Source organism: Blennius ocellaris (genome assembly GCF_963422515.1).
Source record: "Blennius ocellaris genome assembly, chromosome: 19".
Classification (NCBI taxonomy): Eukaryota; Metazoa; Chordata; class Actinopteri; order Blenniiformes; family Blenniidae; genus Blennius; species Blennius ocellaris.
The window spans coordinates 23,100,029-23,125,098 of record NC_137668.1 but is presented as its reverse complement, the minus strand read 5'-3'; the positions used below and the strand labels follow the sequence as shown (position 1 = coordinate 23,125,098).

The 25,070-nt window shown below is 48.1% G+C and overlaps 1 protein-coding gene across 1 annotated transcript in view; it reads right to left on the bottom strand.

Annotated features, from left to right (window-relative positions):
* nrp1a (neuropilin 1a) overlaps positions 1-25,070 on the bottom strand; it is a gene marked incomplete at its 5' end in the record, with an annotated part of 61,228 nt that overhangs the window by 16,115 nt on the left and 20,043 nt on the right. Inside the window, 4 exons of the mRNA XM_080514850.1 lie at positions 981-1,125; positions 3,626-3,781; positions 17,245-17,411; positions 21,857-22,012. Coding sequence (XP_080370976.1) covers positions 981-1,125; positions 3,626-3,781; positions 17,245-17,411; positions 21,857-22,012 — 624 coding nt within the window. The remainder of the gene's footprint in view (positions 1-980; positions 1,126-3,625; positions 3,782-17,244; positions 17,412-21,856; positions 22,013-25,070) is intronic.

Here is a 25,070-nt window from a genome sequence, read left to right as displayed (position 1 = left end):
ATAAAAACACATTTGGACGGCGTCCTTGAAATTTGGTAATGAAAAAGACTTTTTTTTTTTTTTTTTTACTGAGGTCGGCTGCTGTTGCCGAGTCCTTTCGACTCTCCATCCAATCCCGGCTGGCAACTTTTCATGGCCACCGGTGGTTGGAAGAGTTCGGATTAATTAAAACAGGTTGAATATTTGTTCCTCGCACTGCACCCTGTGAGCGCAGGATTCTACACCAGGGGTGTCAAACTCATTTTTCGTGAGTCGGAACCGGTAAAAACAATTCCGTCGTCACCTTTTAAAAAATAAACTTTCATGAGTTTCTTTGTTGTAGCGCAGCGCAGACGTGATGAGAATGTCTACTGTAGGTGCCATATTAGTTATTAAGTATTTCATTGTAATTTCAGTTCGTGGTACAAAACATTTTGGATTTATATTAGTTTCATTATTTAATTGTATTTGAAAATGTTGATTTAAGTTGTAAAATATGAATATTTGCATTATTGTTGATGTTTCATGTTATGATCTTATGATTATTTGTGTGGTGGATAAAAATAAGAGCCTGTAGCTTTAAGGAGTTAAGTTTCGTTTTTGAGGCTCAGAAGTTGTAGGAGCGGAGCGAGGTGGATGACTTGTGTGGAGGAGCTCACGGTTTTTCTGACCGTGTTAGGACCGTGTCAGGAACGTGTTAGGAACGTGTTAGGAACGTGTTAGGAACGTGTTAGGAACGTGTTAGGAACGTGTACGAAGAGTGTTTTGGATCGTGGAATTTCGTGTGGAACAGGTGCTTGTCCTTTTGTATTTTTTGACGAATAAATAACATAAAAGAGAGACCACTGTGGAGGACACACTTTTTTAAAACATGCGTCAGCCATAAGCTCCGGTGGACAGCGGAATGTTTTATTAGAAAGCCTACATCTATATTTTCCACAAAACCAAAGGATTCCGACTGCAAAAACGACTCCGATCTCCCACGGGACGTGGCGACTCACCCGATATCTTGCAGCCGTACACCTCGAACCGCAGCGCGATGCCGGTTTCCCAGCTGACGGGGCGGATCCGGACGAAGCGCGTCAGGGTGGGTTTGGGCAGCGCCGCCTTGGTGACGTCCGTCGGGTTGGTGTTGCCTTGGAAAACCTGCGGAGGAAGCGGCGTGAATAGAGACCTTGCCGGCATCCCGAAAATGAGAAAAGCCATTTCCGGCCAATGACTGACGGAGACGAGACAGAATTAAAAAGAAACCCAGAGACTGACCTTCGTCCTCTATTCAGTCGGGACATTGACATTAAATCAGGCATTGGAAATCTTTAGTTTGCAGAGCTGCTCTTTTTGTGGTGGTGGTTTTAATAGAAGACGAATGTCACACCAAATTGTTTAAAAGTTTTCCTGTGTTACTCCCGGAATTGCCCTTGCAGGCCCGACACGCTGCGCCCGTGAAACCCGAGGCAGGATGTGCGACACTGACGGGACCAGATTGGCTCAAGATGCCCTTTCCACGTCCTCCCCACCGCCAGGTTTACTGAAGGTTTTACTGCGGTATCTTGTTAAAAGGTCACAGATGTCATTGCCCACCTCCCCCACCAACCCCCCGGGGGGTCGGGGGGTTGGGGGTGGGTGGGGGGGGAGGTCAGTTGACAGTTTACAAGCCCCATAGGAAGACGAGGGCCGGCCACCCAACCAAACAAACTCCCCGCGGACCGTCACACTTCATTGTGGGTAATTGAATCACAACGGTGACCACGTGACCCGCTGACCTCCGAGGATGTGTGGCCGTGGGGGCAGAGTGGAGTCCAGCTGAGAGGGGGGGGCCGCCTGGACGGACACGCAGATAGCGCCTCTGCTAATCCGCGTTGTATGGTTTACCCATTAGCCCTCTGAGCGACCCACCCCCTGTGAAACACCCTGTACCCGTCAACCGCATCGCCGCAAAGTCATCCAGCTCCCTGAGATGTCACGCCGAGTCTCCTCCTCACGCCCCGACGGTAAAGTGGCTTTTTTTTTTGCAGGCTCAGCATGTAGCAAATGGTTCCCCTCTTTGCAAAAAGCACTTTAGAGACCGGGAAAACACAGGCCGGGCTTTACCGCCGCCACTTTACAGAGGTGGGGGGGGGGTGGGGGGGGGGACCGTGTGCTTCGGAGAGAGCCATAAAGGAGTCGGGGACCTGAGGGCGCCTGCTTGGATGTTCCCTCGTTGTTTTTTTTTTTTTTTTTGTTCCACTCAAGAAAAATGTCACCGCGATATTTGCAAGTCACGCACTATGGGGTTATATTTGTGCCAAAATTCTGAGCGAGCGATGGGAAAATTTGAGCGCAAAAAAAGTATTGTGCAAGCGCACTAATAGCATTTTGAGGAAATATTTAAATTGCGCAAAGAAAAACTTGAGATTGCGCTCAAAAATCATTTCAGATTCTTCCTCTGCGCTCAACCTCTCTCTCTCTCTCTCTCGCTCAAATCTCTCCACGTCTGCTCAAGTCCTGCTGTGCGCTCGCTCAAAATGTGCAAAGCCCAAATGTGACAGACTTCGGATCCTGGAAGTGCCTCATAACCAACGAAGAAGAAGAAGAGGGGAAAACAAACTGCGAGGGAAAACAGAAATAAGGAAAACTAAAGATAATGATCCTGGATTACAACATGTTTTCCCTCGCAGTTTGTTTTTCCCTCTTCTTCTTCTTCTTCTTCTTCGTTGGTAATGAGGCACTTCCAGAATCCGAAGTAACCAATCAGAATTCAACGCCCGCCCCGAATTTCTGTGATTGGTGGACAACATTTTCATTTGGGCTTTGCACATTTTGAGCGAGCGCACAGCAGAACTTGAGCGGACGTGGAGAGATTTGAGCGAGCGAGAAAGAGAGAGAGAGAGAGGTTGAGCGCAGAGGAAGAATCTGAGTGCAGAAATGATTTTTGAGCGCAATCTCAAGTTTTTCTTTGCGCAATTTAAATATTTCCTCAAAATTAGTGTGCTTGCACAATTAATTTTTTTGCGCTCAAATTTTCCCATCGCTCGCTCAGAATCTTGGCACAGATACAACCCCACAACGCACAACTGTCCGGACGCACGCCTGCTTGCCAAGGCCGATCGGCGATCGATGGTCGCGGCCGGTCGAGCATCACCGCCAACCCTCTGCCGGCTGCTCAAACGCTTGACGGCGTCTCCTGCTTCTCCGGTCGCCTCCAAAGTCTTTCGTCATCGCGGGCTCTTTTTTTTAACGGACGACTTGACGTGAAACAGAGGCGGCATTCCTTCACCGCTGCGAATACCATCCACTTACGCAGACGATGGGCACACTACCGCACAGATAAATGAGTGTAATTGCACGTTAGGAGACAGTACATACAGCCGGGTGTTTCCCCTTCAGTCGAGCTCAAAGGCGACTCGGAACGAACCATAATTCAAGTCAGGTGGTCGGGGACGGGGACATTCCAAATGGAGGACATGTGCAGGAGCGATTTCATGACTGTATTTATTAGTTTGCTTCCATCAATGGATCTCGATTTAGAGACCGAGGCTGCAGAGATGTCCAAAACGGATATTGGAACTTTAGGAATCAAGTCAATTTCCACTTTTTTTTTTTCCCCTCCAACTTGGACAGCCTGAGTTTCCAGATGAAAAAAAAAAGGAGTTTTAAAGACGTATACCTTCTGTTTGGAGCCTTCCTTCAACGTGATCCAGTCCTCCCCGTTAGAGCTGACGTCCACTTTGTAGGACTTGATAAAGTAGATCTTCCTGGTCTCTTGGGAAATGGCTCCCTGTGTGCCGATGGCCGAGACGAACCGCAAAAACCCAAGATCCACCTGTAGGGGGCAGAAGAGAGGCGACGGATGAGAAATAGAACAGGGCTTCTATGGTGAAATATCAGTTTTTCAAACATATTTCACGTCATAACAGTGTGGATCTCTGTGGATCTTTATGAAACACTGCTACTGTGCGAGTCGATGGGCAAAAATAACAATAACAACAAAATTGACAATCGTCTGTTGTAAAAATCCAATTCAGTCGCCTGTCCATAAGAATGTGGGTGTACCCACACTGTTAGTGTTTATAGCGTATTGTTCTCTGCCCACATGTGCGCAGTAGTTTCATTACAAAAACAAACCACAGCGCCAACTTGTGGCCTGGCATGCCAACTACATCGTTTTCAGTGTTTCTGTTGTCTCGTTTTCAAAACGTTGTCCTGCAAACAGGAAACTTTCCTTCAAAATTGAATTTATTGAACCCAAAACCCAGAATGAGTTGGATAATAGATGGATGGACATGTTTGTACTTCTAATTAAATCTGATGTCCAACTCTACACACAATTAAAGTCATGTAGATTTTCCTCACTCAAGAATGTCCAGCGTATATTACATTTTCCTGCTCTGTGACGACGGACTGGTCTGGATTTTTACACTCGTATGCAGTTAATATTTGACTTTGTACATCTCACATGATGAGAAAATTCCAAGGTGGCAGCTGTGAGCCACTTTTCGCTCCAGAGTTCAGGCAATGCTGATTAACTGAGACAGATACAGCTATAATGTAATGCTCTTAGCTTGTTCACATGCATGAGTGACTTCTACAGAAAAGGTTTTTTTTTTTTTTTTAATGCACAAGCCTGCATTATTAATCCACAGGCGAGCTGGAGAGTTAACCGAAAGAAAAAAACGGGACCAAAATCACCCCTGGCCATAGCCTCATCAGCTGCTACCTGGAATTTAATAAACAGCAATGAAATGATTTTCACATTAATGAAAGAGACACAGGATGACAACTTAATTTCCTGAGATGGGAGACAAGAGCTTATTGGATAACGGCGAGCGCTGAATAGAGCGTGGGGCCGCAATCACACTATCAAAATCAGCCGAGAGGAAAAAGTGATACAGGTTGAATATCAAATATTGCGCCTTTTTAAAATATGCAGGGCTTTATCACGAGCTGCTGGCGGAGGGCTTGTAGTAGAAGTGCGATGGGGGGGGGTGTCAAAGTGGCACATGAGCGATTGTCTCTCCTTCATGGGTATATTTCCATGTGATGGATGCGTGACGCCCGGCAGCGGCTGGCAGGACAGGAAGAACATGTCACCCTGGCTTCTGTTCCCGTGGCGGGAGTGGACTTCAAAGGGCCCTTTGATCTGCCGCTGCCCAACTTCACCAGGGACTGTGCAGGTCTGGAGGAGGAACGGCGCGTCGCTCTGGTGCTCGGGTGTCATTTAAAAAAAAAATTTTTTTCCTCTCCCAGTCAAACAAATGAGCTCAGTCTGACCACTGCGGCACCGATTTAACCCCCACCAATCCATCCGTAACACCGAAAGAGAGCGGGGAAGTTTCAAAGAGTCCCAGACCGTCTGTTTAAAAACAGTTCTAACAAGCGTTAGCGCCGACCCTGACAGGCCGAGCTTGACGTTAATGAGGAGTAATGGCGGTGCGTGCGGACGCCGCTAAAATGCACGGAGCGGCGTTTGGCGGAACAGGTTCTACGGGAGCGCGGTGTGAAGGAAAAAAAAAAGAAAGAAAAAAGGCCTTTGATCTTTGACGTGCGATGGGAACGGGCTCTGATGGATGGCGACCGGCGTCTTGAGTAGATTAGGTAGCGGACGCGGTTCGGATGGTCGGTATGTGCAAACGTGCAAGGCCGTGTAAGAAAGAGCGACAACAGTGAAATCCTTTATGTGAGAGCGAGCGCATATTTGAGGAAAAAAAAAAAAATCAAAGCCAGGGTTATCTGCCTACAAAAAAAAAAAAAAAAAAGCACAACATGTCGACCTTCTCCACTGATCTACCACATAAAAAAAATAAAATCCAAAATGCAACTTGTGCAGTGCCACATCCGTGCTCTAGGTGGCAGTGGTAAAGCGTCCAGCCTCTCACTGACAGATCTCGCAGTGCCGCCGCCGCCGCCACAGAGCAGTTTAAACAAATTATTTACTATTAAGAGAACAGTTGGAAGGCCCAGTTAGTTGCTCATGAAGACAGAGTACAGAAGCCCCCCCACAGAGCGACGCTAATTCAATAAATCCAGAAGTTTTGTGGAAGAAAAGTGAAAAACTATACAAGAAGAAATGACTCAGAACTCATTTCCAGGTGCCCCCTCCCCATAGCACTTATGTACACTTTTATTATTCATTATTTGGATAATATTATAGATATTGATGCTTTAGCATCCAGAATATTATCCCAGTTTCAAAATGTATTTGCTTCTGCTTCGGTATATAACCTAACATCCTATTAAATGTGATTGAATTCAAACTTTCCAAAACCATTTTAAATGCCAAATCATCCCGTAATATGTGGTTCCTGTTAATAGACCGACCAACACACAAACCAACCAACCAACGACAAATCAATCAAAAAAAGCAAATTTGATCAAAATCTGTCAATAACTTTCTGAGTTAACCAGCCAAAAGCTAACCCAACAAGCAGAATATCAACCAACCAACGAAGCAAATTTGCTCCGCGAACATGTTTCAGAGACATCCCGTTAACAGACCAAGCAATAAAACATGACAGATTATATTCCTGCCAAACAAAGTAGTTTGATGCAGTAGAACCGCTATTCCGTGACACCGTCCACGTCTCATTGTGATCAATCTTATTACTTCACAGGTGATCGGTTTTTGCTCAGGGGTTTTCAAAGTGTAGAAGGACGAGGGCGTCTCTCCACACACACTCCGTCTCTCACCAAGTAGTCGCTTGTGATTCGACGCCAGACTTTCAGTTTGAGGGGGGAAAAGTTCATTTGACATGTGATTCTGTATTTCGTACAACAATCTCTTATTCCAACTGTTAGCATGATGCTGTTTTATGACAGAAACATTCAGCCTGTATTTCAAATGAACTTCTGAACTGTGCCTGAACTGCCTTTATTAATACGGTGCATGACCACAATGTCGTCTACGCATGATTAATGATGTCTGTATTGAGCAGCCGATTCAAAGTAGAGAATTACAGAAGCTCTTAAGTCTTAATGACACTGAACTGCTTGTTCATTGTGTACAACCATGGTTTCTTTGTCCTTACGCAAACATAAAAAAAACCCAGATGAGTATGAACTCCTCACCGACTCCTTCGACATCGACATTTTGTTTGGTTTCCGTCATTTCAATCAGTCATTCAGATTCATCTATTCTTCCGCTCTTCTTTTCATTGTGCTCATTTTTCCGCCGTCATAAAAATGTTGCTACCACAGTAAAACTTGTGTCGTGTCGGGGAAATTCCTTGCGAAACCTCAGGAGGAGACGGTTGACTGGAGTTGATTTTTCAGTGCAGTCCGGTTTTAAGTGAGTCCCAATGAAAAATTAAATTGAAATGGAAACTGTGTTTAGGCAAAGCTAAGACAGTCGTAAAACTTCTTCATCCTATTGACCGATCGATCAACCAACTAACCAACCAACCAAACGACCGACTGACACACCGACCGACCAATTAAGTAATCAGCACATCAACCCAGCAACCAACCAACCAACCAACCAACCAACCAAACGACCGACTGACACACCAGCACAACAAAATGACCGACTAGCCCAACGACCGACCAATTAGGTAATCAGCACATCAACCCAGCAACCAACCAACCGACCAACTGGCCAATCAACCAACCAACTAATGAAGCAACCGGCAAACCAATCCTAACCTAACCTACCAAGCAACCAACACATCAACCAATGAAGCAACCAGGACACCAACCGACCGACCGACCGACCAACCAACCAACTAACCAAACAACCAACCAACCAAACGACCAACCAATCAACCAACCGATGAAGCAACCAGGACACCAACCAACCAACCAACCAACCAACCAAACGACCAACACAACCGATCAACCAGCCAACTTCTTTTCTCAACCTGGCTCACGTCACATTTCTTTCGGTAATCCTTTACAACATGAAACTTCTTACAGTGAAAATGATCAACCACCTCAAACGTTGCTGTGAAATAAAGTTTGAGAATACATTGTGGAACTTTGTGACTTTCTAATCCTTAAAGTATGATCATATTATAGAAAAAGAGGGACCCATCAACAGTCTTGAATGTTTCTGTTCAGCTTCTTCGTGCAAATGAACGGCTGCACAGATAATAGTGGTAAAATGTGACACTAGAAACGAGATTGTTCTAGTTATAGTCACACATAGTCACTCAGCATTATGTCTAGTCTGTGAAATCAGTAAAAGCATGAGTTTTTTTTCTATGACTGTGCTTGATTTATACCGTATACTTTAATTTGAGTACCTTTAAGTGTGCAAAGATTAGTAGAAAGGGACATGTGCGTGCCACAGAAGGGACGTCATTCATTCCCTCCACATGAAGAGGAAGGAGGACAAAACCAGATGGGAGCAATAAGAGATGTTCCACCACACTATTCTCTCTCTCTCTCTCTCTCTCTCTCTCTCTCTCTCTCCGTCTGGGATTTGGACGGGCAGGAGACTTAACAAAAACGACATGCGGACACAGAATACGTTTGTTCCTGTTGACAGGCTCAAGGGGCTTCCACATTAAGTCCCAGATTTATTTCGGGTCGGAGAATAGAAACAAAATAATCGAACCCCGTCAGCTTTCAGATGGTTCCCGTTTAAAAAAAAAAAAAAAAAAAAAAAATGCAGGAGCTGATTTCCTGTGTGCGCCGTGGCGAGCGGCGCGGCCATGCCAGCTTCTGGATGAGGTGGAAGCGGCGTATGGCAGCGAGGTCTGCGCTGGCGTACGGCCGCCTCGCCTCGCCAGGCCCGGTCCTTAACATCTGCATTCAAATGGGCACACGGACGTATTTCTCAGTCCCGACCAATGGCGAGGCGGCTCACTGTCGAGGCTTAACTAAAAAAAAAAAAAAAAAAAGGCCCGATAGGAGGGGGCTGGCCTCGGGGCCGTTTTACTCTGAAAGGATCTCATTAGGCGTAATGGAGAAGAAGAGCCTCTGGGAGCGGAATGAGTGGCGGGGCTAATCGGGAACAGTCGCCGCCGCGCAAACTTGATCTCGGGACGCGTGCGTTGGGAAAGTGAGTCGTACTGATGTACGACTTTAATCAAAGCTCCAGATGAAGTAAATCGATGTTTTCATTTAGAGGGTAATAATATTTTTGTGGCCGCCCATTGGGCCGGCGTGCTTTTGCACACTTGCAATCGCCGTTCGGTTCGAATGGGACGACGAGCGAAGCGGGTCGACGAGGGGGGGGGGGGGGGGCGGCCTCGACTCGTGGCGATGAGGGCGAAGACGTGCGCGGGCGAGATCAATTTCACAGACACAAGCTGATAACAAGGCCCGGGTAATGAGCAAAGCATGATTTATTAATGGCTGCTTGTTAGACGGCGGAGGAACGACGCCGCCGCGATAACAGACCGGTGGTGGTGGTGGTGGTGGGGGAGGGGGGGGGGGGGGGGGGGTTACACGGGTCAGGGAGAGGAGAGGACGCCGGGATCAGGAAGTCCATCCCCACACCGCCGAGATCTCAGTGGAAAAAAAACCCAACGACGACTCGAGCTCTACTTCTTTACGCGTCAACCGCTAGGCGGCGCTGAAGAGTCAGGAGGAATCTACAGTCGGGCGAACGTGTCACACCGTGACAAACCGCGCGTCGTCTCAGGCCGAAAGACTGAGTCATGCTTAACGGGAGATGTAATCACGCCGTGAATTATGACTCCTCGTCTGGTGTCTCGCTGATGGAACGGAATGAAGCTGCACATTTGCCATAATGTTATTCTTCCTCTGAGGCGGTTTTGGACCCGAGCCCACCGATAGACCGACGACACCACAGACGCCGGCGCACGGTAACTTACATCTATAGGGACACACATATACACACACACACGCACACACACTGACCTACACGCATTCGCTGGGGTACAACCTGAGCCATAAACATGCCAGGTGGGGTAAGAAATCACCCGCGGCTTCTCAGAATCTTTCCATAAAGCGATGGCAGGCTGATATGTGGGCACGACTTCAGTGTGTCCTTGTCTCTCGGGACTATTTTTTCTTCCTTTCCAGCTCCGAAATATGTTGACTCTCTATATGTGTGTGTGTGTGGTTGTTTTTTTTACCTTCCTGCAGTGAGGCAAACTGATGACTCAAAGATCCTCTGCCTCAACAACAGCAAAGCAATGAAGTCGGTCGTGCTCGGGCTTGTGTCATCATCCGGTTAAACGCCTGGTTAGACCGACGTACTGGGAATCCAGATTGTTTGTGAATGGACGGGTGTTTTCCTCGCCGCGCGTGCGTAAATACGTTTGGAATAAAATGTTTTTATGAGTCTTTGTACAAGTTCCGTTTGCTTCCGGGGGATCATTCTCCGGCGGTTGGAGTGGCGACGGCTGCCGCGGGTGTCATAATTAAACTTTATTTGTTGGTCTGCGTGTCGTCTTTGTATTGTGTGACTCATATGTGGACCAAAGCCACATGATGTGTGTTTGAGGCTGACGCCTTGTCAGTGTGTTGTGCAAGTAGACATGTGGTTTGTAAAGCAGGGGGTGGAGGAGGAGGTGGAGAAGGAGGGGGGGGGTGTCGCTTGAGGAACAACGAAGGCTCAAAAGCTCTATCTGTTGCTGCTTGATTGGCTTATAATTGAGTTGCTAGAAAAAAAAAAGAGTTGCATGCAGTTATCTGTACTTTGGGAGAGAATCCATTTCTATGCTTCTCCGACAGAGGAGGCAAAATAGCTTTTCCCTGTTTGTGTGTGTGTGTGTGTGTGTGTGTGTGTGTGTGTGTGTGTGGGCCGCTGACTGTATAACCGATGCCCCTGGGGAACCAGTTTATTCGTTTTCCCTCACCAAAAGCAACAACAAGGGAAATGCCAAGGGTGAGAAAACGCTGAGTTTCTCTGCTCTGTGTTCCAAAGTTAAGGAGCAGCTGGTAGACACAGACTTCCCCCCCCCCCATCCCCATCCTCCTCCCCCAAACCCCCCCCGGTCCCAGTCCAAGAAACAACCCCTGGAAACACTTTATGGATCTCAAAGGATGGCATAGTCACAAGTTGTAAAGTCGATGCAGAGCTTCAAGTCACATGCCCCCCCCCCCCCCCCCCCCACCACCGCCTTTTTCTTTTGTTTAAAGTAAATCTCATGACAATCCTCATTGTATGGAAATGAATCAACTCTGCCACTTTTTACTACTTTGCTTGAAAACGAAGGATGTTTGTGGAAAAGTGTTACGAGACATTTTTGCTGGAGTTCGCAGGAAAACCAACCGACACAACCCCCACATCGCCTTGCAATACGACTTCCCACCACAAGGTGGTGTCGTGAGACTGTTCGTGGTCCAGCACAAGCACCTCGAACCGTTCCCGATGGGGGTACTGCATTTCCAGTTTCCAGAGGTACAACCAACATCTGGAGATTTTGCCATGAGGCCACATTGACCACTGATAATCATTTGGCATACAGACCAATTTGCTTGGTTACATTAAAGAGGTAGTATTTCATTCACATGCAGGCCTTGCTTTAGAAGGCTAGACACAGTTTATAGCCAAACGGTGAATTATATTTTGCTAAGAGCAACACGAAACCGGCAGCACAGAGGAGATGTTTTCATGTTGCATGTGGGGATTAAAAGACACAAGTATCGCGTTTCCAAACCGAGCGGCCAATTGTGATCTAAAGTGAATTATTTGTTGCTATTCAATCAACTCAAAACTTGGTCCAAGCAATCGCACTTCACAGCCATGCGGTTGTAAAACAAAACCCAACTTTTCGCCAACGGCTGAGACTCTGGCAGTGGAACTGAGGACGGTACAAGTAACTCAAAACACACAAGATCTGGAATTACTCAGTCTGACTCAATGCGGCTTTCAGCAGTTCCTTTCGCCAATTTCAACCAGACTCCCTGCGATAAAGGTAGGGGGGGGGGAGCTTTTCGGAATGGCTCCATTACCTGAAAATGTAATTAATTCTCTGTTCATGAAAATTGCATTACTCAAATGTGGCGGGACCCGCGAGCCCCCTCTCGCGACCCGCCATTCATCACAATATCCACCTGACAGAATTACAGCTTATTTTTAGCACCGCGACACCTCTTTGGTGGCATTCAATTATGCATGTGTTCCCAAGCGCCCGGCCGTCTGTTTCCCTGACAAAGCGGCGGCGTGCAGGTGGGACGACGGCGATAATAAAATAAAAGGTTGCCTGGCGTGTGGCGCTGTGAAGTGTGTTTGCGCTCAGATGCACTGCCGCATGATTAAAGGTTCGGGGGAGCCGGAGGAAGGAAAACAGACGAGCTTGAAGGTTTGTGAATCATCTCCATGACTCGATCCCGCCACACACACACTCACACACACACGACTAACCCGCTGAGTAATGATTACGAAACCTTTCGGAGCGGTGATGAGGGCAACCTGAAGGGATGTCACGTCTGGAAAATGCCGGACGGTCTTGCCTCCGGACCTCGGTGTGATTGTTCGCCGATGACGAGCGACTCTCCAGATACTCAGGCACTTTTCCTCTGCATGGCCCAGACGCTAAGCGTGACACTGATTACAGCTGAGTGGAGGTTTTTTTTTTTTTTTTTTTTGGGTCTCGTGGTACTTATGCAGCACCGTTTCATTTCATTACATCATGCCATCCCTCACGCTTCGATTTTTCTGGTCCCACTTTTTTGGGTGCTACTCCGACCGACGGTGGTTCTCTATCCTCTCGCATTGATTTTTTTTCAAGGGAGAGTGAGGCTCGGGAGCGGCGGGGCAACAGCCAGCCTCCATTGTTCCCACTTGTACGCCGCGGCGATGAGCTCACCGGCGAGCCATGAGCCAGCCTCGGCTCCTCCATAGACTTCATCAGCTGTGAAGCTGCTGTTAATTACCAGTCCATATTCTAATTACTCATCACTCTGCGCAGCGGTAAGCCCTGGAACGGGGACAGAAATGAAGAGACAGACAATGCCCGCGAATGGGGTTGAGGTTGTGTGGGGGGGGGGGGTATTTTTCAGTAAATCATTGACTTGAGGTAATTGAAAGCACATTTGGATGACAGGGAAAACAGGATATGGCACAACGCGTGGGGTTTAGCGTCTGACGTTGGCCAGAAATGGATTTTCATCAAGGAAGAGCGCAATTAGCGGTTGTTTGTTTGGTCAGGTGGTGGAAATCAACCTGTTATCGGGCTCCTAGACTCGCGGCACCGTTTGACTCATAGATTTGCAACGGGGAGACGTGGTCGAGACGGATCGGGCCCCTCGGCCCCGGCGTTCAGAAGGTCCCCTGCGAACGCTGGACTCCACCTTGAGATTAACATCACATGTGCAGAGATAAGGGAACAACATTGTGTCAACAGACACTGATGTGCTTCTATAGGTTTTTGCCTTTCATCTTTTGGAAAGCCGAGATAAAAGCTTTGCTCACGTGGCGAGGGCAAAGACATCTTTCTCTGATGATTAAACAATTTTTGGCTATCGGAGACAAGCTGACGAACACGCAAAAAACTGATGACGCAGTCGTGGGATAATGCATCCCGACAAGAAGACTGACGATAATGGCAGAAGCCACTGCAACTGAATTATAGATATGGACAGCAAAAATTAGCTCCGGCTCATATGGGATGAAAAAAAAACTGGATGGGATATGCTCAATAAAGAGGCTTTCAGGTATTGACAATTGGGTTCTCTCCAAGACACTGTAAATTATTCATGTTGTGTGCATGTGCGATCAATGGCAGCTGCCCGACAGAGTTTCAGTCTCGCAGTCGGTCTTTTATCGCTTCATTCGGACGATGCAGCGACCCGAAGTGGCCGCCGAGATCCATCCTCCAGCATTTCCACAGTTCCCTCCACCATGTGCAGGCGTCTCAGCAATTTCCCAAAAATCCCAGTCCCACAGGAACCGTTGGGCCGGTCCGTAAACATACTAAACCCCCCCCCCCCCTCGGAGACGGAGGCATTGTAGCGCCGCAGGTACTTCCTGGCCTGCTGCCATTACGCCGGTTCAAATAGGAAGCGACATGCCATTGACCGGATGGCCCGGTGCCTAGGGGCTCTTTTAAAATCCAGGGAGCGTCAACAAATTATTGCACGTTTAATTCACTTGTAGCTACTTACAAGGGTCGATAAAGTAATTGAAAAAAAAAGAAAAAAAAAGGGACTTTGAGGTCGATTTCTAAAGGAAACTTTTACATTTTGGCAAAACAATATGGGTAAATATGGAAAGGGAAGACGTTTGGCCTGATAAATGGGTTAACACTTCAAATCTACATTATATAATACAGAACTATAATTCCTTTAATGATTTGAATTGTTTGGGGAAAAACGTGGAGGTTGTTTGAGTGCTTGTTTTCTGACGCAACCTGCCACAAATAAACCCACGTGTTGCTGCAACAAGCGAATCAATATGGCAAATAATCTCCCTCTATTGACGTAGATCTATGAAACAGATTTCAAAAGGATGACGACGGGAGCGGTGGGAGATCATAAAAGGCTCTGAAAAGGAGTGACGGAGAAATGAAATGAAGGCCTTCTTTGAGGGATCGGCGCCTTCTCCTTCTTCTCCTCCTCCTCCTATAGCCGCAAACCCCCTCAAAGGACATCTGTCCATCTCCACGTTACACCAAAGGCCTGATTAATGACCCGGCTCACCCAGCATTCGTCGCCGAACCACACCACGCCAATCTAATTACCCGGTGAAGAGCGCCAGCGTCTCGCCCCGGCTCCTCTCCATGCATCAGAATGAGGCGGCATTAAAATGGATGACAAATCTGGATTATGTTCGGCAAAAAGAAGAAGAAAAGCAGAGCGAAGGCAAGAAAAAAAAAAAGAAAAAAGAAAAAAAATGCCCGGGAATCAAAGGCCGCCCGTCATGAATAATAAAACCGTCTGCCTCAAACTGCAGTCGGGAGCCCATAATGAAATAAATAATGAATTGATTACTATGCATCTGCCGGCGCTGGGAGATGATTTGTACGTGCCGCGAGGGGTCCTGAGCCTGTTGCAACACCGCGGACAGGCCTTAATGAAAGAGGAATGGAGAATTCTACTCTTTTAATACCACTTGTGATAATTGGACTCCCCGCTCGGAGTGCTCGGCACAAGTGCATCGCGCTTCTTAGAAAACATAAATTACGGGCGGCTCTTCTGCTGCGTCGGAAATGAGGAATTAGAAGAGACTCGTTCGGTGTGTTTTCGTCTGATTAGTATTGCGCCAACATTCCAACTGCAACAGTTTAAAAAAAAAAAAAAAAAAATCCCTTTTTTTAACGGCCAAATCAGATCCTCAATGTGATCAATACTCTGACAGACGAGAGTCTCGAGTGCCGGCAAATTATCGCGACGGTGAGGAATTTCCGCTGTGGGAGAGTTCCGTGATTCTCCACACACCATGAACAATGGGGCTTTTTCCTTTCCGCAGACTTCAGATTCTTTCACGCGACAGATGGAAAGAAGCGGTGAGCGAGGCCGCATTTCTTTCCCGAACCCACTCAGCCCCACGCTGGGTTCCTCCGCAGGACAATATGGCCGCCGCCAGACCCTCCGACTGAACCCGCCAAGCCGAGATCCAACACACAGACACACACAATCGCAGTACAGAACGTATGTGTATGTGTGTGTGTGTGTGTGTAAACCTGCACGCTGATTAAATTAGTCTAGAGGAGCAACAGGGGCCCCCAGGACAATATTTTCTTTGCAATAATAAAGGAAAAAAAAAGCTTGCTTATGGCCCTCCCCAAGCAAATATTTGGCTTGGGGGTCAGCTCTATTATTCATCCCCGGAGGAATATATAGCCGGGGCCCAAACTTTTCAGCGGCGGAGCAAAAGACTGTAGAAGAAGAAAAAACAGTGGAGGCATTTTTACTGGGCCCGGAGGCTTTTTTTTTTTGGGGGGGGGGGGTTAATAAATCAAACACGCTCCCGATGCATGGAGGTGGCGCTCTGGGCGAAGGCGTCACTCGGGGGAGGGGCCTGCGCCGGGAGTGGACTTGGGATGTATGACTGATCCCCACCGAGGGACGGAAGAACTAAATCCTTAATCTCCACACATAAAGTTCCCTCGGTGGGTGATGATCGCTTTGTGAAGATAAGCCGGCAGACGGAGAAATACGACGGAAGCCTCTGTGTGTGTGTGTGTGTGTGTGTGTGTGTGTGTGTGTGTGTGTGTGTGTGTGTGTGTGTGTGTGTGTGTGTGTGTGTGTGTGTGTGTGTGTGTGTGTGTGTGTGTGTGTGTGTGTGTGTGTGTGTGTGTGTGTGTGTGTGTGTGTGTGTGTGTGTGTGTGTGTGTGTGTGTGTGTGAGAGACACGAGGCAGGATGCCTGGGCTTAATCCCAGCATCCCCCTGGAGGCTGTCTTCAGTTATCAAGGAGAGAGGAAGTTATCAGGTAGGGCAGAGAGAGAGAGAGAGAGAGACACAGAGAGAGAGACCGAGAGAGCGAGAGACAGAGAGACAGAGAAAGAGAGAGACAGAGACAGAGAGAGAGCGAGAGAGAGCGACAGAGAGAGAGAGAGCGAGAGAGAGCGACAGAGAGAGAGAGAGCGAGAGAGAGCGAGAGAGACAGAGAGAGCGAGAGAGCAAGAGAGAGCGAGAGAGACAGAGAGAGCGAGAGAGACAGAGACAGAGAGAGAGAGAGACAGAGAGAGCGAGAGAGAGCGACAGAGACAGAGAGACATAGAGACAGAGACATAGAGAGAGAGACAGAGACAGAGAGAGAGAGAGAGTGACAGAGAGAGACAGAGACAGAGAGAGAGAGACAGATAGAGAGAGACAGAGAGAGACAGAGAGAGAGAGACAGAGAGAGAGAGAGAGAGAGACAGAGACAGAGAGCGAGACAGAGACACAGAGAGAGAGAGAGACAGAGAGAGAGACATAGACAGAGAGAGACAGAGACAGAGACAGAGACAGAGAGAGAGAGAGAGAGAGAGAGAGAGAGAGAGAGAGAGAGAGAGAGAGAGAGAGAGAGAGAGAGAGAGAGAGAGAGAGAGAGAGAGAGATGGATAAACAGTGACGGAGAGAGTGGACACGAGGCAATTTTGGTTTTTGTACTCGACCGCCCCGGAGGTCCGTCACCACGACGATCAACATTCATCCTCCAAATCGCCAGGCGTGTGTTCTGTGCGTTCAGAACACAGAACACAGAACACAGAACACAGAACACACCCACTGCGTTCCGGCATGCGGGGCTGCAGTCGCCTCTAATGCGTCGCACACGCCTGCAGACTCTGACTCACCTGCAACAACATGCCGCAGCACCGTTGCGTGTTCCCCCGGCTGACTTTCCCAATAAGTGTTTGCCTTCGCTCAGCGGCTGGAAACACCTCTTAGGTGCCAATTACCCCCCCCCACCCCCACCCCCCCTCCTCCACCCCCTCAAGAGTTTTACCTGTATCCACTCCTTGTTGGAGTCCTCGGCCGGCGTCCAGGCGTTTTCGTAGTAGTTGAGTCTGGAGCGCTCGGGGGACCAGCTGGGGTTGTACTGGGACGAGGCCATGATCTGGTCCGACGTTATCTCGCCCGACTCCATTCCCAAAGGGTCGCTGCAGTCGAAGTCTGAGACGAGGGAGGACGGGGGGGGGGGGGGGGGGGAGGAGGACAGAGGAAAGTGGGAGAAGGAGAGAGGTTTCAGTCGGGCTTCTTCTTTTTTAGTGTCGCCCAACAATCGAAGCTGGTCTCCGGGGGACGGGGGGGCCGCCGCCGCCACCCGACAGGCCACTCGGCTCCGCCGGACGGCGAAAGAACGGCGCATCAGCAACGCCTCGGTAAATCCTTTCTGTTTCTAATGGAGGCGGAATTGAAGTGTTCTGCACCAAGACATAAAAATGTCTTCATAAAACATTCAAGTGTGGGCTAAGTTTACACCGGCGTTAGGCGCTTAAAAGGTGACTTTCACTTCAGTTATTTATTTTTTTATTTCCCCCCCCCCCCCCCCCACTGGCTGGATCCATTCGCCCACAGCTCTCCCTGTGGGCAGATTAACTTTATCTTTCTTTCTTTCTTTCGGTACGGGGTAACCATCTTCCCCTTCCTCTCGGGTCTCTTGGGGGAGTTTAGCAATGTGTAGTAGTTGTATTTCACACTCAGTGGCCAAACCAGCCCTGGTAGGAGGCGGCGTCCGTTGTTTGTGTTGACATGGGGCAGCCGTTTTCAGGCATTCGGGGGCTGGAGGACTCTGCCGGGTCAGATTGGGGTCGGCCTCTTTTGACCCCCCCCCCCCCCCCCCCCCCATCGCCGTGGAGCAACGGCTGGAATGAAGACTATGACCTTTTGTGTGAAGTCGCAACAACACGGGTGTGTGACGGGACACTTTCACCACACCACAAATCTGAGTCATGTTACGTGAACGGTGGATTAAAAAATAAAAAACAAGATCATGTGCAAAGTATTTACACGCATTAGTCAGCAAAATGCAAGTTTTTGGGACATTTCACTGTAATTTGCATTAAAATTGTCTTTATGTTGAGATTGTAGGTATTTTCTGTTGTAGTTGCTTGATTTTGTCGAAAAAAAATGTATGTATACAATGCACTACCACAGGAAAAAAAACAAAAACCTCTAAAGTTTAAATCCAAAGGTTACCATGGCACTAATTTGCTGGTCTCAAGATGAAGTTGGATCATATTTAAATTAGTAAAAAGTTTTAACGTGTCCTGGAAATTCTGTTTCTGAGGCTCAGTCGAGCAGAAGAAAGAATAGAATAGAGTAAAATTGAAGTAAAATGTCAAATTGAATGGAAAAGTAATATAAAATAGGCACAATGTAAGAAAGGTAAACAATAAACAAACAACATAGCCAACAAATGGCAATGAGCAGTTTCCGGGAAGACGCCGTCCGTGGCCTCCGAAGTTCAATCCAAACTTTTAACGAAACATAATGTCCTAACTTTTTCTGACACTGGAGTTTATTTATTTATTTATTTATTTTTAAAATTTTGGGTGAAGTCGGCCGTAAATCAACTGAATCCAAGCGTCAACTCTTCAGGCAGCCCCACTTCCTTAAACACAAGGCCAGAACTGTGATAAATATAACATCCTTTGTCCAGAATCATGTGCCTGTGTGTACGTACACAACACACACACACACACACACACACACACACACACACACACACACACACAGACACACACACACACACACACACACACTCATGAACTGAGGGCTTATGACGAGCAGTCTTATGAAACTGCGATGTGGCTGCTGCCTGAGAGCGAACACAGATGGTCCCCCCCATCTGCCAATGCCGCGAACACACCTCAGTCACTGGGTCGGTGTGTGTGTGTGTGTGTGTGTGTGTGTGTGTGTGTGTGTGTGTGCGCCACGTTCTTGACAGCGTCCGCCCCGTCTCGCCAAACTCCCGATCTCCAGATCACCGACCGCCGTCAAGAGGACCACAGACTGTTCCCCCCCCCCTGACGGGTAAACGGTATATCTGATCGTGCGTGCTACCGACCGAAGCGCGGGGGGGGGGGGGTTGATAGCCAAAGCAAAATGGCAAAAGGCCCGGCGAGCTTTGACAAAAAAGACAAAGGCCTCCTTTCATCACCTTATCACCTCCCATCAGCACGACTCCAGCTGCAGCGTCCCCGTCCACCGGCCCGGGAAACATCGGTGTGTATTATGCATGAGCGCTGGATTATGAATGATTCAAGTGGGACTGGAAAAGCACGAGGGGAACTTTCGGGAGGCCGGTGATGGAAAAAGCCGGGCGAAGTGTGTAAGTGGAGGCATTTACTGATCGGAGCTTCTCCGAGGCCTCCCGATGAACAAACCTTCAGAGTTGATCCGCGTAATCTGATCCTCAGATGAGTGATTAAAACGGAGGGATGACATCAGCAGTTATTGCTGCGCTTTGTTGAGTGTGTGTGTGTGTGTGTGTGTGTGTGTGTGTGTGTGTGTGTGTGTGTGTGTGTGTGTGTACGTAGCATCTGTCTTCCCTCAAGGGAAAGACAAAATCCTTCTTTCAAAGATGATTAGCAGATTTGCTGAATGCCATCCATCTCTATTCAAAGATTGACTCTGTGTGTGTGTGTGTGTGCGTGTGTGTGTGTGTGTGTGTGTGTGTGTGTGTGTGTGTGTGTGTGTGTGTGTATGCGTGTGTGTATGTATGCGTGTGTGTGTGTGTGTGTGTGTACGTGTGTGCGTGTGTACGTGTGTAAGTGTGTACGTGTGTGTGTGTGTGTGCGCGTGTATGTGTGTGTGTGTGTGCATGTGTATGTGCATGTGTGTGTGTGTGTATGTATGCGTGTGTGTGTGTGTATGCGTGTGTGTATGTATGCGTGTGTGTGTGTGTGTGTGTGTGTACGTGTGTGCGTGTGTACGTGTGTAAGTGTGTACGTGTGTGCGTGTGTGTGTGTGTGTGTGTGTGTGTGTGTGTGTGTGTGTGTGCGTGTGTGTGTGTGTGTGTGCGTGTGTGTGTATGTGTGTGTTGGAACAGGGGGTGGTCCCGCCGCCCGACAGATTTACAGCCCCGTCCGGAGCTCGTCTTCCTTAATGAAATGTTCAGTCGGAGCGTTTTGCAAAACGGGGTCGGGGGGGTCGGGGGGGGTCGGGGGGGGTCAGGCCCCGTGACGACGCAGCCGCATGTAACAAGGCCTCGGGGTGTGTTAAAAGTGTGTGTCTGTGGGTTGTATTGTTTTTGTGTTTAACTGGCGGGGAAGCAGCCTTTCGGAGCCTGTCTGGACCCACAGTGTGTAAACTGGGAGGAGGCCGGCTGCAACGCGCGACACAAGAGGCAGGAGGTGTTTATTTAATAACTCTTAAGCTCCATTTAACAAGTGGGAATTTGTCATAATAGGGCCGCGTGTGGCTTCAGTCACAGACAACATCTGCTTTTAACTTTTTAGCAATATTCCTCTGGTGGTTCCTTTACTAGCACTCTAAATCTTTTACGGCTTGTCTTCACAGAACAATTCCCTCCAGACCTCCGTTTCTTGGTTTTTACCAACAAGCCCTGGAAGGAAAGGCTTTTTTTTCCTGCACGACGGTGTAATCGGCAAGTAACTCCACTTTGGTTCCAAGCAAGGGGTTTTTTCACGTTTTCTCCGTGGCACCGCGGGTTTTCTCTCATTTCTACAGCTTCTTCTATTATTTGTTATGTAAGAAGATAGAAGAGGAATGGATGAATATCTGGACCATCGACAAATTAATAAAGAGACTTTTCTTGAATGCGACTAGTTTGGACAAATTTACCTACATTTTACAAATTGGGGTCCAGAGAGTTCAAAGTTCAAAAAGACATTCACGCATGTCAAAGAATGAATATTAGATTAATGAGACACTTTCTTGAGAAAACTCTCCCCTATCCCCACCCATGAGTCTGGTTCTGAGTTGTTTGGGGGGGGGTTCCTGTGAAGGTGCCTTGAGGTGACTGTGTTGTATTTGGCACTACCAAAATAAAACTGAATTGAATTGAGTCTGACGGCTCCGGTGTTTCTATGTCAGTTAGAGTGGTTGTGACTGGCAGCAGTTGGCTTCGCTTGACAGTTTTGGCAAATTAGAAATGCAGAGAGGGAGTTCACAGTCCTCCATAGAAGGTAATCTGGAGTGGCTTTGGGAAAAGTTGAGAAACAACATATAGAAACTAAAAAAAGAAAATAAAAATCTGACAAATAGACATGAAAAATTATACTCCAGAAACTTTGGGTCTGAGTTTTGCAATCAAACGTAGTGTTGTCATAATGCCAATATCCGAAGAGCCCTCCGAGGTCTTCAGAACGGTTATGAAAGCTTTTAGGCCTGACAAGTTCTCTGAGAGGTTTCCTAATGAAAATAATGATTTAACAGTAAAAGAAATGATCCGCGACTGCTGTCGATTGCCAACAATTGACCGTCAAACTTCATCAAGTGTGTCAAAAAGTTTTCCTGCAGGATCTGCGTGGTCATAAAAAAAAAACCTTTGAGATGTCCAACGAGTGCGACTCTCTCTTAATAAACGTTCCCACCAAACATTCTACTTCCACGACTTCCCCATCAGTCCGACGGTGGCGGCGTCAGCTCACCTTCCGGGACGGTCCTCTCCACGACGGTGAAGTTTGCGGAGAAGCCTTCCTTGGCGATGGCGCTGTCGGTGTTGATTGTCAGAGCCAGGATGCCGGTGTAGGAGATGATCCTGCCGGGGGTGTTCTGTCCACAGTACCTCCCGATGTACGGGCCGACTGGGGGAGAGAAAGAGGAGCACAAATGTCGCCCGGGTTAGACTCGGGTTAACTCAATATTTGTTTGTTTGCCCGCGGACCTTGTCTTGCGCGTATTTAACTACCAACTCCCTCCTCGCCCGGGGAGGTGTGAAAACTAATGTGTCAGTGAGGTATGTCGGACGCTGCCCCCCCCCCCCCCCCCCCACAACCCTAACCCGTAAAGACGCGTGAGAAAAGACTTTCAACATTCCCCCCCAACCGCCCGCCCGTCTGACCGAAACAGAACAAAGCGGAAGGGCGACCTATGGTGGCGGGGGCAGGTCACCGTCTCTGTCTATTTGCCGGCTGTAAATACCTCGGACCTCCTGTACCCTGACTCATTTTCTTGGACTTGAGGTGGACACAGGCCACGGCCCGACGACCAAACAGAAGTAAAAGCACCGGGCGGTGGGGGGACGGGGCAACGATGAAGACAGAAAAGCAATAAAAGCCTGGGACGGACGTGTCCGGCTGAGAAATGCGAGGGAGGCGGCGAGGGATCATGAGGGGGGAGACGGAGGGGAGTGGAAACAACGCTGGAGAGAGCGATGGGGTGGCGAAAGAGCAGGAGCCCACTGTGACCTCGGCCAATGGCGTCCCTGATGTGTGCCGTGATCCATGCACATGTTTCTGACCGTGTGTGTGTTCCTGACGTCGTTGCCGCGGAGACCCGCAGCTTATCTGTGATTAGCAATGCTGTGATCAGCGGCGAGTGACAGTCCCCAAAAATCAGTCATCCAAAAACACGCCACTTAAAGGCTCCAAGCATGGAGCGGCGAAGGCGGAGGCCAGACCGAAGGGGGGAGGGGGGGGGGAGTCTGTTTGGTGACGGCGTTGGTTAATCCTCATGAATCAGGTGCAACGAGGGTCTACGTTTGCTTTTCAAAGTTCGATCCGAACAGAAAACAGAAATCTCTGGGATTATCTGCAACGAGACGCCTAAAAAACTCCGTGGGACGAGGGAGTGGCAGGTCTTCTTCCTCAGCGGCCGTCCAGAAATGTTGTTGAGGGATCGAACTGCGCGGAAGCTCGCGTTTAGCCTTCGGTTACCGCTGCGCTATTGATCCAGGAGGCACCGCAGGAGCTAAAGACGAATCCCTGCTCTCCCTCCTGTGGCTTATTCTTTCACACCAGGCGGGATGTCCGTCGCGCACAGCAGCGCTCTGAGGTCCCGTTTACCACCAGGTTTTTTTTTTTAATGAAAATACTTAATTTAATTAGCCACAGAAAGTGCAACTTCTTGAAAACTACTCTTTCTAAAAAAGTTTCAGAAACGCCATGACTCTGCATGTGCAAGTAGCACGCATGGATACGACAATCGTATCAAGTAGTTAGCCCAACATTGCTAACTGCATTTGTTTTCAGTGTTTCTGCGGTTTCCGTGTAAACAGACGTCGTTTTCAAAACGCCAAACGCAAAAGTTTTCGGAAATGAAAATGCAAAATCAATGTGTTTTCACTGGAAACATCGTGTAAACGGGGCCTGAAGCTCGAGATCTGATCGTCTCTCTGATTCTCCTTAATCAACGACTGGTCTCGAACATTAAGCGCCTCAAGAAAGTAACATACGGACGAGCTCTTGAACTATGCCGTGGAAAAAAAAAACCAAAAAACCTTCAACCCTGCAAAGTTGATGCCTTAAGAGATCTGAGCTCGACGAGCATTGAACCTAAAGTAAATCCACTTTGGGGAAAAAAAAAAAAAAAGGTGCCGTGATTTACACTTCAACCTTATCACTCGGAACGCAAGAAGTGAGAATACTGATGCGCTGCGGGTCGAACGCTACCAGATAGAAATTCTTTCAATTTTCAGCCGCTGATGGGCGAGAAGGCGCTTTCATCTCGTCTGCAGCGCCCCGCCGTTGGAAATCGCCGGGAGAAAAACGGAGAGACTTCAAGAGGTGATTTCGCTGGCTGAGTTCAAAGCCTCGTCTCGGGCTGTGGAAGCCGCTTTGAAGACGACTCGCCTCCTCGTACCCTGGCCCCTCTCACCTGCTGATTCTTTTTGTTTTTTGTTTTTTTTCTCCCCACACGGGCGAATTTGAGATCAATGTTTGTGTAGCCTGAATTCATGGGCTCTGGGAACCAGGAGGTGTGGATTTTTTTACCAGGTCTACACTGGATTAGTTTATCCAGTGTATCCCCCTTAAAAAAACAAAACAAAAAACACACTTTTGTTCCTTTTTCTTAAGGGGAAACGGAGGAAAAGTGACGCAAGGAATTCTTAGAATCGATTCTCAGGTCATTGAACTCCGACACGTTTGGGCTGGAAAAGTGTGTTTTAAGACAACACGCGCTTCGGCGTGTCAAAATTCAAAGTTCAGGAAGTCTGTCCGTGAGATAAGCTTTTGTTTTCCCTCCAGAGCTCCTCCACGGCGTCGACTCACACGGGCGATAGCGCAGATTTTTGAAAACACCCTGTCCCTGTCTGCATGTGGACGGCGGAGACGCTGTTTATGTCTATAGCGCGGAGGTCATTTGATTACCAAAAAACAAGACAGCGCCCACTAGTGGCCCGACGTGAAAGCTCCATTTTCAATATTTCTACCACTTCCATGTAAACTGACATTGTTCTAAAACAGGGGTGCTCAATACGTCGATCGCAAAGGTAGTAATAGTAGATCGCATGACATTAGAAAAAAAATACACGCTGGTGTAATGAAACTAATTTACCTTTCCGAATTCCGAGTATAATCGAACGCAGCATCAGATGACGGCTGGACTTTTCTGACCTTCGGGTCACCGCACATGCGCAAACAACGACGCTAAGTGTGGCTAAACTAACAAGCTAGTCAATGAGTTACCGCAAATTTGAAGCCCCCCCCAAAAATGAGTGGGGGAGCTGGACCAAGTGAGAAGATGAAAACGTTTCACTTTCATGAGGAATGGGAGGTGGACTTTTTTTTCACTATGTTATTTTCGAAGTGCGTTTGTCTCGTCTGCCAGTCGACCGTCGCAATACCAAAGATCAAAGTAACATCAAAGTAAACTCAGGTAATAACAAAGAATGTTCATAGTTAATTATGTCGTGTTGCACAA